The following is a 13,983-nucleotide window of genomic DNA, read 5'->3' on the forward strand; positions in this document are numbered from 1 at the left end:
GGGAGTCCAGCTCACTATCCTGGAGTACAGCACCTCTGCCTGGCTGTCCCACTCCGGGCCTCTGTGCTGAGGCAGGGGGGACTCTGGACATCTCACCCCACCAGAAGGGCTGGGAAGGGCAGCTCCCAACGTAGTCAGAGAGAGACATGGAGGGGGCATGGGAAGGGGATGGCATGGTGCAGGGCAGTAAGGTACCCCCAGAGGGGGTAGGGGATTTAAGAAGCTTCAGTCCTTGCTTGGCTGGATCATGGGGTACTGGTGCTGGGGTAGCTGGTCCCCTCCCCATGGTGTCAGGTTGGGGTGGGAGCGCTCACCAGCCATCACTGATGGTCCGGGTAAAGAAGCGCAGGTACTGGTAGATCTCCAGGCCGTCCTGCAGCCTCAGGATCTGCTCCTCCGTGTACTTGAAAATGGCCAAGGCGTAGCGGAACACTACCTGGGGGTGGAGGGGTGGGGGCAGGTGGGGCTCAGAGGCGCCGACCAGGCTGCAGGGGTGGTGTGGGTTGCTGTGAGGCGGGTTAGCACGGAGCTTGGAATGTGGGGGTCTGGACGTGATGAGTCTGAGGGGAGCGCCAGGTCTCTGCACAGGACTCTGGCAGGAGGGAGAGGGCAGTGCCAAGCGTGCCTGTGAACTGTGTGGAGCACTGCTCGGTGGGTTGGGGTGCAGGGAAGGGCCTGTCTAGAGCCTCCCTGCAAGGTCAGCGGCAGAGCTGGGCTCAGGCCTGCACCCCCACCCTCCATGCAGGCAGGAGACAGCTGCCGTGCCACCCAGGGAGGTCACCGCTAGAGGCAAAGTGCGGAGCCACCCTCCGGGGTCCTGGGAAGCAGCCTACCTTGGTCCCCTCATAGAGGAAGGCGTCCCAGACCCGCAGGAAGGTGTCGCTGATGAGACTGTCCACAAAGACCACGAGAAACCAGTTGAAGGTGATGAGGGAGAGGTCCACGTGGTGCTGCCCCAGGTGCGCCATCAGTCTGGGCATCTTCTCCGCGAGGAGGTCCTGGAGCACTCGCTGGTCCACCTGCCACCAGCGAGGGGCCTGTCACCTGCTGTTCTGGGGTAGGGGTTGCCTCCACCCCATCCACCCCTGCACATGTGGCCAGCCAACACCAGTCCTGGGGCTGCTCTCAGTGTGCCCTGCCCTGTCCAGCTCAGCAGGCACGGACTCTTGGAAAAGCTGGACCTGTACCTGGCTGGGTCACAAGCCCACCAGCACGTGGCCCCAGACGGGCAGGCACAGCACGCCACCTGTGCCGGAGGGGAAGGGCAGCCACGTCGGAGTGTCTAAGGCTGGTGTGCAGAGGGCTGGAGGAGGGGCTGGGGCCACACTGTACTCGGGGCTCTTCCTGAAGAAGGCCCTCTGCAGTACTTTTGTCCGTGTAGGAAGTCCAGGAGAGGCAAACCTACAGACAGTAGCTGGATTAATGGTTCCTTGGGAGCATGGGGAATGGGGAGCTAATAAAAAATGGGTAGGAGAATGGGAAAATGCTCCAAAATTGATTGTGGTGATGACTACACAACTTTTTAATATGATTGAATTATATGTCAATAAAACAAAAAAATCCCCCCAAACCTAAACCCCACAGATTGCTCAACACACCTCAATCATACAGATGTTAAGTCATAGAAGGAAAAAAACAATACATTTCCCCCACCTGCCTTGCGAGCCAAGGTGGCCATGCGATCTAGTCTGAGCAATGAAGGGGTGGGCAGGAGGCATTTGACAGGGAGCCAGCTGGCTAGCATGGGCCTCCTGCCCTTCACCTCCTGCTTCCCTGGCGGCAGCCAGTGCCAGAGGGTATGCAGCCACCCGTGACTCCAGGTGCAGAACCCACCCAGGACACAAGCTACAGGCTCAGACGGCCGAGCAGAGGGGCAGCAGCAGCCTGGCCTTAGGGAGCGCCAGCCTGCCCACCGATGCCCCTGTGAGCCTGACCTTCCTCCCTGGCTTCTCTCAGCTCCACCTGGGAAAGACAGGGCAGGGCAGGCGGGATTACCAGGTGGAGGGCTCTGCCTTACACCATGGCTGGCTGACTCCACAGCACTGGGACAGGGAGGGGTGGTGGTGGGTGGAGCCTGGAGGTCCCAGGGGTGGGAAGTGAACAAGTCCTCTTTGGGTGGCCTCTCAGGAATGGGGAGGGCTGACCTGCGAGAATGGGGTAGAACAGGGGCCGAGAGGGGAGGCCTGATGTGCTTTCCCACATACCCTTCTCCACAAGGCTGCCTGCCGCTTGGGGCACAGTTTCACTCTTATGCACCAGTGGACCAGCCTGGGGTCAGGAGGTGCTGCCACTTGCCAAGGCCACAGAGCCACTCAGTGGAGGGCCGACCCCAGGGCTGGCGTGCGCTCAGAGAGCAGCTGAGGGGTGTGGGGTGGGCAATGAGACAGAGGCGTGGTCGTGGTTCTCCGGAGACCTCCCCTACTCCCAGCCCCATCTCCCAACCTCCATGGCCTCCAGTTGTGGCATCCTGGTAGCAAACCACAGGTGATGCTAGGTCTTGTCTTCTCCCCTGCCCTCAACACTAGTTGCTTCTAAGCAGTGTCGCCACTGGATGCGAGTGGCCCTGGGCCAGGAAGGAAGACCAGGTCTGTGTCTTTAAGAACATGTAGCTAAGTTGAAACAGGTGCCAATGGCTTTTAGCCTTATTTTCGGGCAAGAAGCCCTGGTGGCACAGTGCCTTGAGTGTTGGGCTGCTAATGGCGGTTTGAATCCACCAGCTGCTCTGTGGGCGAAAGCGGAGGCAGTCTGCCTCTGTGAAGATGTCCAGGCTGGGGACGCAGGGTGGTCAGGGCACCATGAGGCCGAGATGACTGGATAGCAGTGGGTCTGGTACAAAGGAAGCTGCTTCAGAGATTTAAAAGCTGATGTGCAACAGGTGACGGTGACGGAGGCTCTGCTGCGAGCAGGGCTGGGCGAATGGACACAGCATGCAGGGGTAAGCAGCTGCCGTCCATCGGTCAGGTTGCCCGGAGCAGCGGTTTATGCCCTAACAATTCTAATGCCCATCCGCTCACCAGAACCTCCTGGCAGTCTCCAGAAGCAACTGGCCCACTTTTCAGAGACAAAGGACTACCTGAGAGTTGCCTGCCCTCTTGAAGGGTGCTAGCCTGTAGCCTCCCAGTGGCCCCCGCACCGCTCACCTGGGAGGCCGCCAGCGTCTTGCTGTAGTAGTCAGCTGGCATGATGGTCTCCACAATGGCCACCAGGCACCAGAAGGCACTCTCCTCATCGTCCAGGATCAGCAGGGCGATGGCTGCCAGCCTGGGTGGGAGGAGGAGGCCTGAGTGACCAGGCTCGGTTCCCATTCCTGGGGAGGGCTACACGTGCAGCAGTCTCAACTGCACAGCTCCGGCCACTTCCGAGCATGGCTGTGAATGCTGGTCCTGGTGCTTCCTTGCTGGTGCTCTTGGGCAAGTCACTTAACCTCTCTGAGCCTCGGACTCCTTATAACAATGACTGCTGTGAGGATGAACAGAACCAGAACCAACACTGCTCATGGTCCAGCACAGAACTGGGCCCGCGGTGAGCTCCTTCTAAATGTCAGCTACCTGCATCTTCAGATTCAAAGTCCTCCTGGGACCACAGACCTCCCCAGGCACTAGGTGAGCACAAGGGCGCGTGTCAAAGATTTGGAGGCCCAGGCACCCTCTGGTGCCCCTTAGAGGCACATGATCTTAGCAAAGCCTCAGCAAGGTCCCCTCCAGCTTGGGGTGCCAGTGGGCCTTTCAGGCATCAACTATGAGGTCCAAAGGAGCCAGTGCCCCCAGACAGAGAGATGCCACGGGACAGCACTGGGAAGCCTCAGCCGCCCTGTGAATGCAGCATGTGAAGAAGAGCACGCGTGTCTAAGTACTTATACTCCCCTGAGGTCTTACGTGACTGGATGCTTAACCCCAACTGCTTCCGAGGCTCAGGCCTTTTTCAAAATCAGACGTGACTCTGATTAAAGAATACAGCTATCGCTTCTCCTTCCCAACTATACAAGGAAGGCATTTCCTCCCCTCTGGCTCAAGTGTGTGTACAAATCCGAGTCTGGGCTGACTGGATGAGAGGAGAGATAGCCACAGGGTCTGGGAAATTGGAGGCTCTGTGCTCAGAGATGAAGGATGGGGCTTTTAGAGCCCTGTTCTGGGATTGCAAAGATGTGGAGCCCCATTCACCACTTGCTTTGTCCAAACCCAGGGCAGACATAACTAATGGATCATGGCACTCTTTCCCACTCAATGAGTCTACAGGTAATCTTAGAAACTCTTAGGCAGCTGCTTCCTACTGCGTTTCCCTGGTCAAACAAACTCCTTATTCCATAGGCTCAGAAAGCTAACTACTTGCTTGAGTTCATGCAGGTGGCTGGTGGCAGGTTGAAAGGGGAACCCAGGACTCCCACACAGAGTCCCACCCCCATTCCATAAGAGCTTCAGATATGCTCAGCCCAGGAGGCAGCTGCGTGTTGGCCTCAGCTTCTGAACACACTATCGGGCCAGGGGTCTGAGGCTGCTGGGACCACTAGGACAGAGCCGCAGTGGGATTCCCACACCAGGAGTTCAGGCCCACCCAGGCCTGCAAAGGAGACCCTTGAGAGAGGGGCAACTCAAGTCGGGGGTGGGGTGGGGCAGGGGGACAGAACAAACTACATTTAGCGACTCCCCCCTCAGATATAGGAAGTCAGAAAACATTTTCCAGGGACTATGGCTTTAAATTGTATATCAGCAGTGAATCACCACTTTGCACTTTGTTACCTTTTAAAGAGAGTGGATGTGTTTGTTTTCTTAGAAACAAGGTCAGGCCTCTTGAGGTACCAGAGGCAGTTCTAACTGCCGTCACTAGGTGGCAGAATTCAGACAAGTTGTGTACCTGGGTTTAGCGGACTTGGGCTTTAAGAGCCTTCTTTTCAATAGAATGCTCTCAGAAACCCTGGTCGCTTACTGGGTTAGAGCTCAGGTTCCATGAGGTCAGTAGTTCAAAACCACTAGCAGCTCTGCAGGAGCAAGATGAGACTTTTATTCCCACAGGGCAGTCCTACCCTGTGCCACAGGGGTGACTATGAGTTGGAATCGACTGGATGAGATGACAGGCTTTTGTTCCTGTTTTAACAGGAAGCACTGCACCATCCCGATTGAAAAAGCTACAAATACAAATAATTTTCTATTTAAAGCAATAGTGTATTCTCCCAGGTCCCCATGGTCTTTGCTTGCTTGTCACATGCAAACAAACAGAACCTTCAGAGAAACCATCAACACCCTGGGGCCCTCTCCACTCCCTGGGTGCTGTGGGCAGGCTGCCTCTGTCCACTGGGAGCAGCTTCTTCCTCTGGGGCTCACCTCAAAAGCTCCATTCCACAGGATTGCTTTTCTGCCCCGCAAAGGACCACCACCTCTGGAGTTACTGGATTGGGTTCATGACCTAAAACCCCTTGCAGGAAGTTTAAGGGCCCTTGGTACTGCCTCTGCCAAAGTCCTCATTCTGTGGGAAGGCAGGTGGTCTCAAGGCTGCAGCTTGGGGCTAGAGAGCAGGATGGGCACTTGGCCCAGCCTCCTGTGTAGACTCGCTGGGTTTCACCAGGATGGAATGAGGTCGGCATGTTACCCTCCTGGCTTCAAGAGTGTCCGTTCCTACCTGAGCCCTGGCATGAAGCATATCAAGCGTTCTTATTAATCTCAAAGTTTTCCATCCCTTCAAAGATATTCTTAAAGAGGCTTTGCTGTCCGCCCCCCCCCCCCCCTTGAACACTACTATGTTTGAAGGAATGAGAAGTCTGAGTTTTACTCAGCTGGAATGAATGAGCACCCGGCCATCCACAGACACCCCAGCAGCAAACGCTGCATCAGCATGGCATCTGAACATATTCCTAAGGAGACGCTGGGCTCTAACTTCAAACCTTCAGCAACTGGACATCCTGTGCTCAGCCTCACCCGTGGCTGGATGGAGACAAAGCACCAAGTTTGAATGGGGGCCCTCTGCGTGCTGACCAGGCATTCACTAAGCGCCAAGTGCTGCCTATTCTGAGACCAGAGAAGCGGAACACAACACAAACGACTCTGACCCAGAGCGACCTCACAGGGTGGGGTAGAACTGCCTCTGTGTCTCTGAGACTCACTCTCTGGAGGAGTGGAAAGCCTTACCTTTCTCCCGAGGACCAGTGACTGATTTTGAACTGCTGACCTTGGGGTGAGCAGCCCGACTCTGCTACCAGGGTGGAGACTGTTCATACCCATTTGCTTTGGGCAACACCTGAGAGGTTGTAAGCGCTAGTGCTCCAGGGATTTCCGAGGGGCGGCCCTGGGGGCCACTAGAACCACTCCTTCTAGACTCCCGGAGCCTCTGCAGATGGGATGGAAGTGCACACCGACTACAAGCTGGCCGGTCAGATGCCTGCCCTGGGGGATGCAGCACTGCTGAGAGGAGGGGCAAGCTCCCTTTGGCCCAGGACTCCTCTGAGTGGGTTTCTCTGCTCCAGAGAGAATGAGCCCGGCAGCACCGGTCCTGTGAGTTGGGAGGCTTCTTGTGCGAGCAAGCGAGTGACCATGTGAGTGTGCCCTCTGGAGCACGAGGCCCAGGAGGGAACAAAGGAGGCAGACCTGTGAGTAATGGATTCTCGGGACCCTCAGAGGCGGGAGCTCACCTGTTGAGGCCCTGGCAGTAGCCGACAGTGGGGTTCTGCCAGGAGAAGGCCAGCAGCACCCGGCGGAGCTTGTCCGGGAAGCGGGAAGTGGGGCAGGTGAAGTGCTTGTTGTTGGGAAAGGTCCGGTTCAGGTCCAGCTCGATCTGGCGGGCCGCAGGGTGCTCACAGGTCCGGCCCTGGCTCAGCAGCTTCTGATAGTGGCCGGGCACCTGCAGGTGCCGCACGCGGAGGTGGATGAGCCACCTCCAGACCCGTGGCCGGAGCTCTCGGGGCACGCCCGCCCGCAGCAGCTGCTTGAGCTCCGCCGAGGGTGCCAGCTCCCCCAGGGCTGCCCAGCGCTCTCGCAGCGGCTGCTCCTCCTGGGCCAGCAGGTGGTGGGAGCGAACCTCCAGTGCCTGGATCTTGGCCAGCAGCTTCAGGTCTTCCACCTCGTAGTCAGGCACCGCCAGGAAGCCATACTCATCGTACTCACTGCCAGAGAAGGGCCACGTCAGTCATGCCACGCAGGGCCCTTCCCTGCACCGGGGCTGCGGGCTTCCCAACTCACAAGACTGAGCCTCAGTCTGCTCTGCTGCAATGCAAATGGGCATGGAAATCCCTGCTCTGCCGCAGGGAGCGCTCCCAGCTCCCTGTTGCCTGGTGCTAGGGCTGAGACAGTGCCTGGCAGTCAGTAGGTGCTGGCTCTCCCTGCGTTCTAGACTATTCAGGGTCTGAGGAGGCCCACATTGCTTGTGTAGAAGCCTGCAGGCTACAGCCAACAGCCCCCGGAGGGAGGCACCAAGGACAAGCGGGCGCAGGAGCATGGGGGCCGGCTCCAGGGGGCCGTCCCTCTAACCAGCACTTATTTGTCCAGACTGTGCCAGGCATGTGCTGCCTAGGGATTTTACGAAGCAGGGAGCCACAGCCCACACCTCCTCGGGACTAGACAGGTAATGCCACCTGTCTGGGACCACACAGTGAGAGAGCTGGGTCTGACTCCAGAAGTACAGGGCGCCTGTTGTGCCTTGCCAGGGCTGGGTTCCCCTGCCCATGCCTGACCCTGGGCAAGGGGCTGCCTCCCGAGTCTGCCCTTCTTGGCTATAGATGCAGTTCTTGTCGGCCACACGTAGGCTAACCAGGATACCAGTGCAGATGGGTCACACAGAGCAGCCTGGCCCGCTGGGCTCACCTGATGGGGCTCAGCCCGACGCTGTCCACCGCAGCCTCTCTGGCCTCCTGCTGCAGTGCTTCCTGGGTGAGCTGCCGCAGCAGCTCCACACACTTGCTGCCCTCGCCCCCCATGGCCTCCTGCAGCCGCCGCAGCCCGGCCAGGTACTTGCTTTCCACCTGGCAGTTCTTGGCTTGGAGATAGGCACACTGAGGGAGGGGAGTGCAGGTGGTCAGGCCACCTGGTTGGGCTCGGCTGCCCCCAAAACTGGCAGAGGCACCCAGCCCTTCCTCTAACCCTCACCTGCCACCTCCTGTCCACCCACGGACCCTTGGGCAAGGAGCTGGCCCACATGACAGGGTTTACAGCACGGCAGGAGGATCCGGGCAAGAGGCCCAGACAAAATGGGGAGGCGGGGTGCGGATGCAGTCCTATCCTGGTTCAGCCACTTGCCTCTCCTCTCAGCTTCCTCACTGGTCAAAGGGAGTGGGGTGCAGAATCGCTCTCTGCTTCTGGTGTGGAGCAGACGGCTTCTGTGTACAGGCCGGCGTGGGGTATGGGCCGAGGGCATGCTCTCTGGGTGGCTGTCTGTGCCATGTCCAGGGCCAGGCTCCCTTCTCTGCACCTTGGGCTCTCGCCCTCTGTTGCCTCTGCAAGGCTCTTCCACAAGGACATAGCACATGTCCTACTCCCAGGCCTCCCCACACTGCCCCCTGCACTCACTCTCCCCAACACCCACTCCGTGCCAGGAGGCACCCCGGCCTTGGACCTTTGGGTTCTAGTGACACCGCAGTGGTGCCAGCACGTGGGGAACATCTGAAGCCCCCAGCTTTCTCTGTTCGATGCTGAGTAAGAACCTGGGACCCCAGGCTGTCCTCAACCTACCACTCTAGCACCCTGGGTGCTGGCCAGCTGCAGCCTGTGGCACCACTGGCCAGGACCTGATTTGCAATGGTGAGCTGGCGCCCAAGCACCTTGTCCTGGCTGCTCCACCCTCACTCCTGCATGCATTCCCAACTCCCTCCTCAGGGTCCCGCACCAGCTCCGACAATCACCTGCCTTCCAGTCCCACCTGCCCAGGCCCATCCTCCAAGGAGAAGCCACAGCCACTTTTTAAAAACCTACGAAGTCTTATTGGGTCCTCTGTCGCCCAAGGCCTCTTTGGAGGACTGAGAAGCAAGGACTGTCATTTGGAGGACTGAGGTGACTAACTCAAGCCAGGGCATGTCCGCTCGCTTCCTGTACACGTGAGGGTGGACATCGAATAATGAAGACTAACGAAGAATCCATGGGTTTGAATCGTGCTGGCGAAAAAGCACCCTGGACTGCTAAAAGGGGAAGCCGATCTGTCTGGGGAGAAGCACAGCCAGAGTGCTTCTGAGGGGCAAGGATGGTGAGACTTTGTCTCGCACGCTTGGTAAAGTGGAGGGGCAGAGAAAGAGAGGAAGGTCCTTGACTAGATGGGCTGACGCAGTGGCTTCAACAGCGGGCTCAAGCACAGGGATGACTGTGAGGATGGCACAGGACCGGCCGGCCAGGGTCTCATTCTATTGTGCACAGGGTTGCTAGCGTCGGAACCGGCTAACCGACTGCCCCGGGCCCTCTGCCACTATCTGCCTGGATCTCACCTTTAAGGTGCAATTCCGCAGGTACCTCTGCCAAGAAGTCTTCCTTGACTGTTCCTTTTCCCTCTCGACCCCCTGCACCCATCTGTGGACTCCCCAGAGGGGAATCAGGTCTACTCATCCCAACATCCCTCTGTCCTGGGGCCGAGGTTCTGAGGGTCAGGTGTCACTGCCGGCAGACCCTGCAGGCAGTGGGGGCAGACAGGGAATGCGAGCGGTATTTGTGGTGCAGGGTCACCTTCGTCAGCAAGGCCTTCTCCCTCTCGGCCACCTTCCTCCAGAGCTTTGTGACCTGATGGATCTCAGAGTTGAGGAAGCGGTTCTGGGTCCGGTACGCTTCCATGTCATCCTGAGGCGGAGGAGCGAAAAGCCATTTGGTCAGTCACACGGTATCTTCCCTGTCCCTCCAGCCGTTCGACAACACTTCCTTTCTTGAATAATTTCCAGCAACAGAAAAGCAAGTCTGAAAATAAAGACCCCCCCTAACCTTGATCCCCAGGTAATGTGGGTGGGCGCACATCACAACAGACATCCAAGCCTAGGCTCTGAAACCCTGGCTGGGAGCTCGGTCCCTGCCTCTCTCGAACCCATTTCTCAGCGAAATGGGGCAGATACCACCCATTTCGCCCGCAGGGAAGGTGGGAGACTCCACATGGCGAGCACGAGAAGTGAACAAGTACTGCAGGTGCTCACGGACACACGTCGGCCCGCTAACAACTAGTGCTGACGGCGAACCTCCCCTCAGCTGCCACTGGGGCTTCTCAATCAAGGGTCACCTCGTGGGGGTGAGCCCACCGGGTGCGCGCGGCAGTTCACATTACATACAGCTTGTTTGTCAAGACATCTTATCATCTTATTGTGCCAATTTACACTAGAGGCGCCGAGCAGGCCAGGCCCCCAACTATTCCACAACAGGATTCTGACTCGATCTCAGGCTCTTAATTTATGTCAAGCTCCATCCTCTAGAGACACCTTCAATTTTCAGCCCAAGTCACCACCACGACAAACAGCTTCAGGTGACATCGGGGCCTCTGGAAGGGCACGGCAGTATCTCTATTGACACTTCATTTAGAAACGAGTATTCCAGCGCTGAGGATTATCCTAGCTCTGCCTAGAAACCCAGAGTGTTGAGAGCAGTGCCCAGGGGGCCTGGGGTCTTACCTTCAGGTGCTCCATCTTCTCCTGCTGGCTCAGGAAGTCCCTGTCGGCAGACTTGGGGGGCGTGGGGTGGTGCATGACCTCCTCAGAAAGCTTACAGATGACCTGCTGCTTGGCTTGGTTCTTATCCATGAGCAACTGCACTTGCTGCTGCAGTTCCTGCACCTGCCGCTCTCGCAGGCTGGCCGTCTGCACGAGGCTCTCCCGCTCCAGCTCCAGGGCCTCCACCCGCCTGCTCAGCGCCACGATCTGCCGCACCTTGTGCCGAACCAGCTCCAGTCGGTCCTGGTCCTCGGCTGCCGCCAGGTATGCGCTGGATGCCCTCTTCTCCAGCTGGGCTGCCTCCAGCGCCTTGTGCAGGATCTTCACCAGCTCCTGGGCAGGGCAGGGCGGCACCGTGAGCATGGGGAGGGCCTTGTGGGAGCCAGACACAGGGCATACCTCCCCACCGTGTCCAGGGCCCATTTTCTCCTGTGTCTAAGGGATGCTCAGCTAAAGCTTACACCCCAAGCCCACCTCACAGCTGGAGGGAGGGAGCCTAGTGGAATATGAGAAGTGGTGTGTGCAGGTCTCGGTCACACATGTGAAACCAACAGACACAGCTTCTCCAATACAGCCCCCTTTCTCCTGGCTAGGGAACAGCACCCGCTAGAGCAGCCACTGGGGGCCCACGGGCAGGGGCTCCCCTGTCCAGAAGTGCTCACTGACCTCGAGAGAAGTCAACGTCCAAGAGCTCCATTTTCGAAATCAGCACACTGAGGCTGAGCAGTGGGGAGCGGAACTCAGTCCTACATCTTCCAGAGTCCACACCTGGATTTGGTCAGTAGTAATCTGGGGTGGCAGCTAAGTGACACCCAGCACTGCTCTGCTCACACCCTCCCATGGCAGATGTTACTAATCAACCTCGGCATGCCTTCCTGCTCCGCCTAGCTGAGGTCTTAGTCCTGCTCAATACAGAATCCAGGAGGGCATTACCAATTGGGCTGGGACAGCATCAGAAACAGCGGTGATACTAAGTCACTGTCTGCCATCGAGTTGATTCCGACTCATAGTGATTCTGTAAGGCAAAGCAGAACTGCCCTGTGGGTTTCTCAGACTAACTTTTCATGGGAGTGGAAAGCCTCATCTTTCTCTCATGGAGCAGCTGTGGTTTCAAACTGCTGACCTAGTCATTTCCGGGCCAACTCCTAACCCACTATGCCAGCAGGGCTGGCGCATACACAAACAGCCCGAGTCAGTGTATTGGTCCCGGCCCTCCAGCCAGGCACACTATGCCTGCAGGGCTAGTGCAAGGCAGTGCCAGTGGATTCAGCGACTGCCACGGCGTCTTTCTCCACAGAGCTTCCTGGCTCCCCTAGAACTGCAAGGCTTCATCCTCCCCAGGACCTGCCCTGCCTCAAAGACGGGACGGCAGGTAGGGCATTTTGCCCATAGTGCTCTGCTTTGTGCCAATTGAGTCTCATTTAGGGGAAGAGAAAAAGACACATCGCAATTTCCTGGATAAGTCAAGTGTACCACCTCACAGAATTTCAGTGCACGGCCCAGCTGGGCGGGGGTTATGTGATCAGAACAATTGCAGGGGTGAGCTGCCCTCTGACTAAACCAGGACAACAACACGGCAGTATGCACCCTCAGATGCCTCAGTAGGAGCGACCGGCTCCTTCTCTGGTCCACTGGTTCTCGCTCACTTGTCCATCTGTGCATCTACACGGCCTTTATCAAACACCCACTCAATGCCAGGTGCTGAGGCCCCGAGTGGGCGCACAGAATTTCTGCCTCCATGGATGGCTCAGGTGGTGGTGGGGAAGGTTGGAAGGACATGCTGCAGGAGGGAGGCAATGGTGACTGTGGGGCCCGGAGCAGGGAACACGTGCATCTGCTTGGGGAAAGGGGTAAAACTCTCTACAAAGGTAAGCCGCAGGAGATGGAGGGGAGGGGGTGCTGCAGACAGGAAAGAGCCACCAGCTGGAGCAAAGGCGGGGGTGGGGGGAGGAAGGAGAGCAGTGTGCAGCGAGGGCCTGGGTGTGACAGGGAGGTGAGGTGGGCAGGGCGGAATGTTCCTGGGGCTCCAGAGTCATCAAGATCAGGGGCCCAGACCATTTTCTGGCTCTGCTAGATTTGGAGATTACTTGGGCTGAGTGCCTTCCAAGCCAGTCTGACCTCTTTCCTTGGTGGAATAACCCAGAGCTCACATGGTTGAGACTTGCCTGGGTTGGAATCAGATCATTTCCCCAACTTTGCAAGAGCAGTTTCATTGCCTTCAGCTGCCTCCCATGTCCGATCTTCACAATCCCAGCCCAGGAGTCTCTCTGGATGCCCGTGCCCCACATCCCTGCACCCAAATGAGAGGAGCAGAGCAAGGAAGCAGGGAGAGAGGCAGGGCTTGAAGAACACATGAAGGATGAGAATGGGGAGAGGAGGAGTGGGTCAAGGATTCAGAAAACGGGGTGGGGCGGGGCCTGGAAAGGCCTTTGGAACCCATCAGGTCCAGCCACCTTGCTGTCCATGCTACTGATGCCCAGGCAGGTGGAGAGTGGACTGAAGGGATGTTGGGGGTCCCCGATTTGTCCTGCTCCTATCTAACAGTTTTGGCAGTGGAACACCCGCTTGGTCTGCTTGGCAAGCTAGGGAGAGCGGTACTGCTGCTCTCCTCTCGTCAGGCAAACAGGTCTGCGGCTCACAAACACCTGACTGCGTGGAGAAATGTTGGTCTCCCCTCAGAAGGCACTGCAGCCACCCTTGGCTGTGCCTGCTTAGAGGCTTTTAAAAATGCACGTATGACAGAGGCCGTAAGCACGCCCTTAGGAACCCCTCCCCCTCTTCCAACACAACCCATCGACCGCTCTGCCATGGCCCTGGTAGAACTCGAGGAAGGCTGGGTCAGAGTGCCGGGCCTCGAGAGGTGGGTGGCTTCTCAGGAACCCCTGTCCAGCCTGCAGTAGCCCGCACCAGGCTCCACTCGCACCCAGGGTGAGAAGCTGGTCACCCCTTCTTAATACTCCCGTACGCAGTCCCTTGGAACAGGGGCAAACGGTTCTTACTTAGTCAAGGTTGGTGGCTCAACCCCCCCAGCTGCTCTGTGGGGCTGGAACCCTATGCAGGCTCACTGTGAGTTGGCATCCACCTGGTAGCACTGGGTTTTGGGCTTGTGGTAGTCACCTAATCTGGTGTCAATTGAAGGATTAAGAGTGTAGGGGTGGAGTCTAGGCTGTCCATCTGGAGACAGCCAATGACACTTCTGTGTGGGCATGGCCTTCTCCTGAGAATCTGGGACTTCCTCCTCTCTCTCTCTCTCTACTACTCCCTGGGAGACATTGCAGAAGACAAGCCACATGGATGCAACCAGACCTCTGAAGCCGGAGAAGCTGCAGAGAGACCCCTGCCGGCGCTGAGATGCTTACAAATCCCCTGGACCCAAAGACTTTCTACCCACT

General features: G+C 57.8%; 1 protein-coding gene across 1 annotated transcript in view; it reads right to left on the reverse strand.

Moving 5' to 3' along the window:
- Window positions 1–13,983, reverse strand: part of TBC1D2 (TBC1 domain family member 2) — a 37,314-nt gene that overhangs the window by 3,966 nt on the left and 19,365 nt on the right. Inside the window, exons 6-12 of the mRNA XM_075560209.1 lie at window positions 10,553–10,924; window positions 9,630–9,740; window positions 7,788–7,975; window positions 6,620–7,090; window positions 3,141–3,261; window positions 834–1,019; window positions 315–436 (exon numbers count right to left, since the gene is read on the reverse strand). Of these exons, the coding sequence (XP_075416324.1) occupies window positions 315–436; window positions 834–1,019; window positions 3,141–3,261; window positions 6,620–7,090; window positions 7,788–7,975; window positions 9,630–9,740; window positions 10,553–10,924 (1,571 nt within the window). The remainder of the gene's footprint in view (window positions 1–314; window positions 437–833; window positions 1,020–3,140; window positions 3,262–6,619; window positions 7,091–7,787; window positions 7,976–9,629; window positions 9,741–10,552; window positions 10,925–13,983) is intronic.

This window comes from Tenrec ecaudatus, chromosome 10, assembly GCF_050624435.1.
Source record: "Tenrec ecaudatus isolate mTenEca1 chromosome 10, mTenEca1.hap1, whole genome shotgun sequence".
Lineage (NCBI taxonomy): Eukaryota > Metazoa > Chordata > Mammalia > Afrosoricida > Tenrecidae > Tenrec > Tenrec ecaudatus.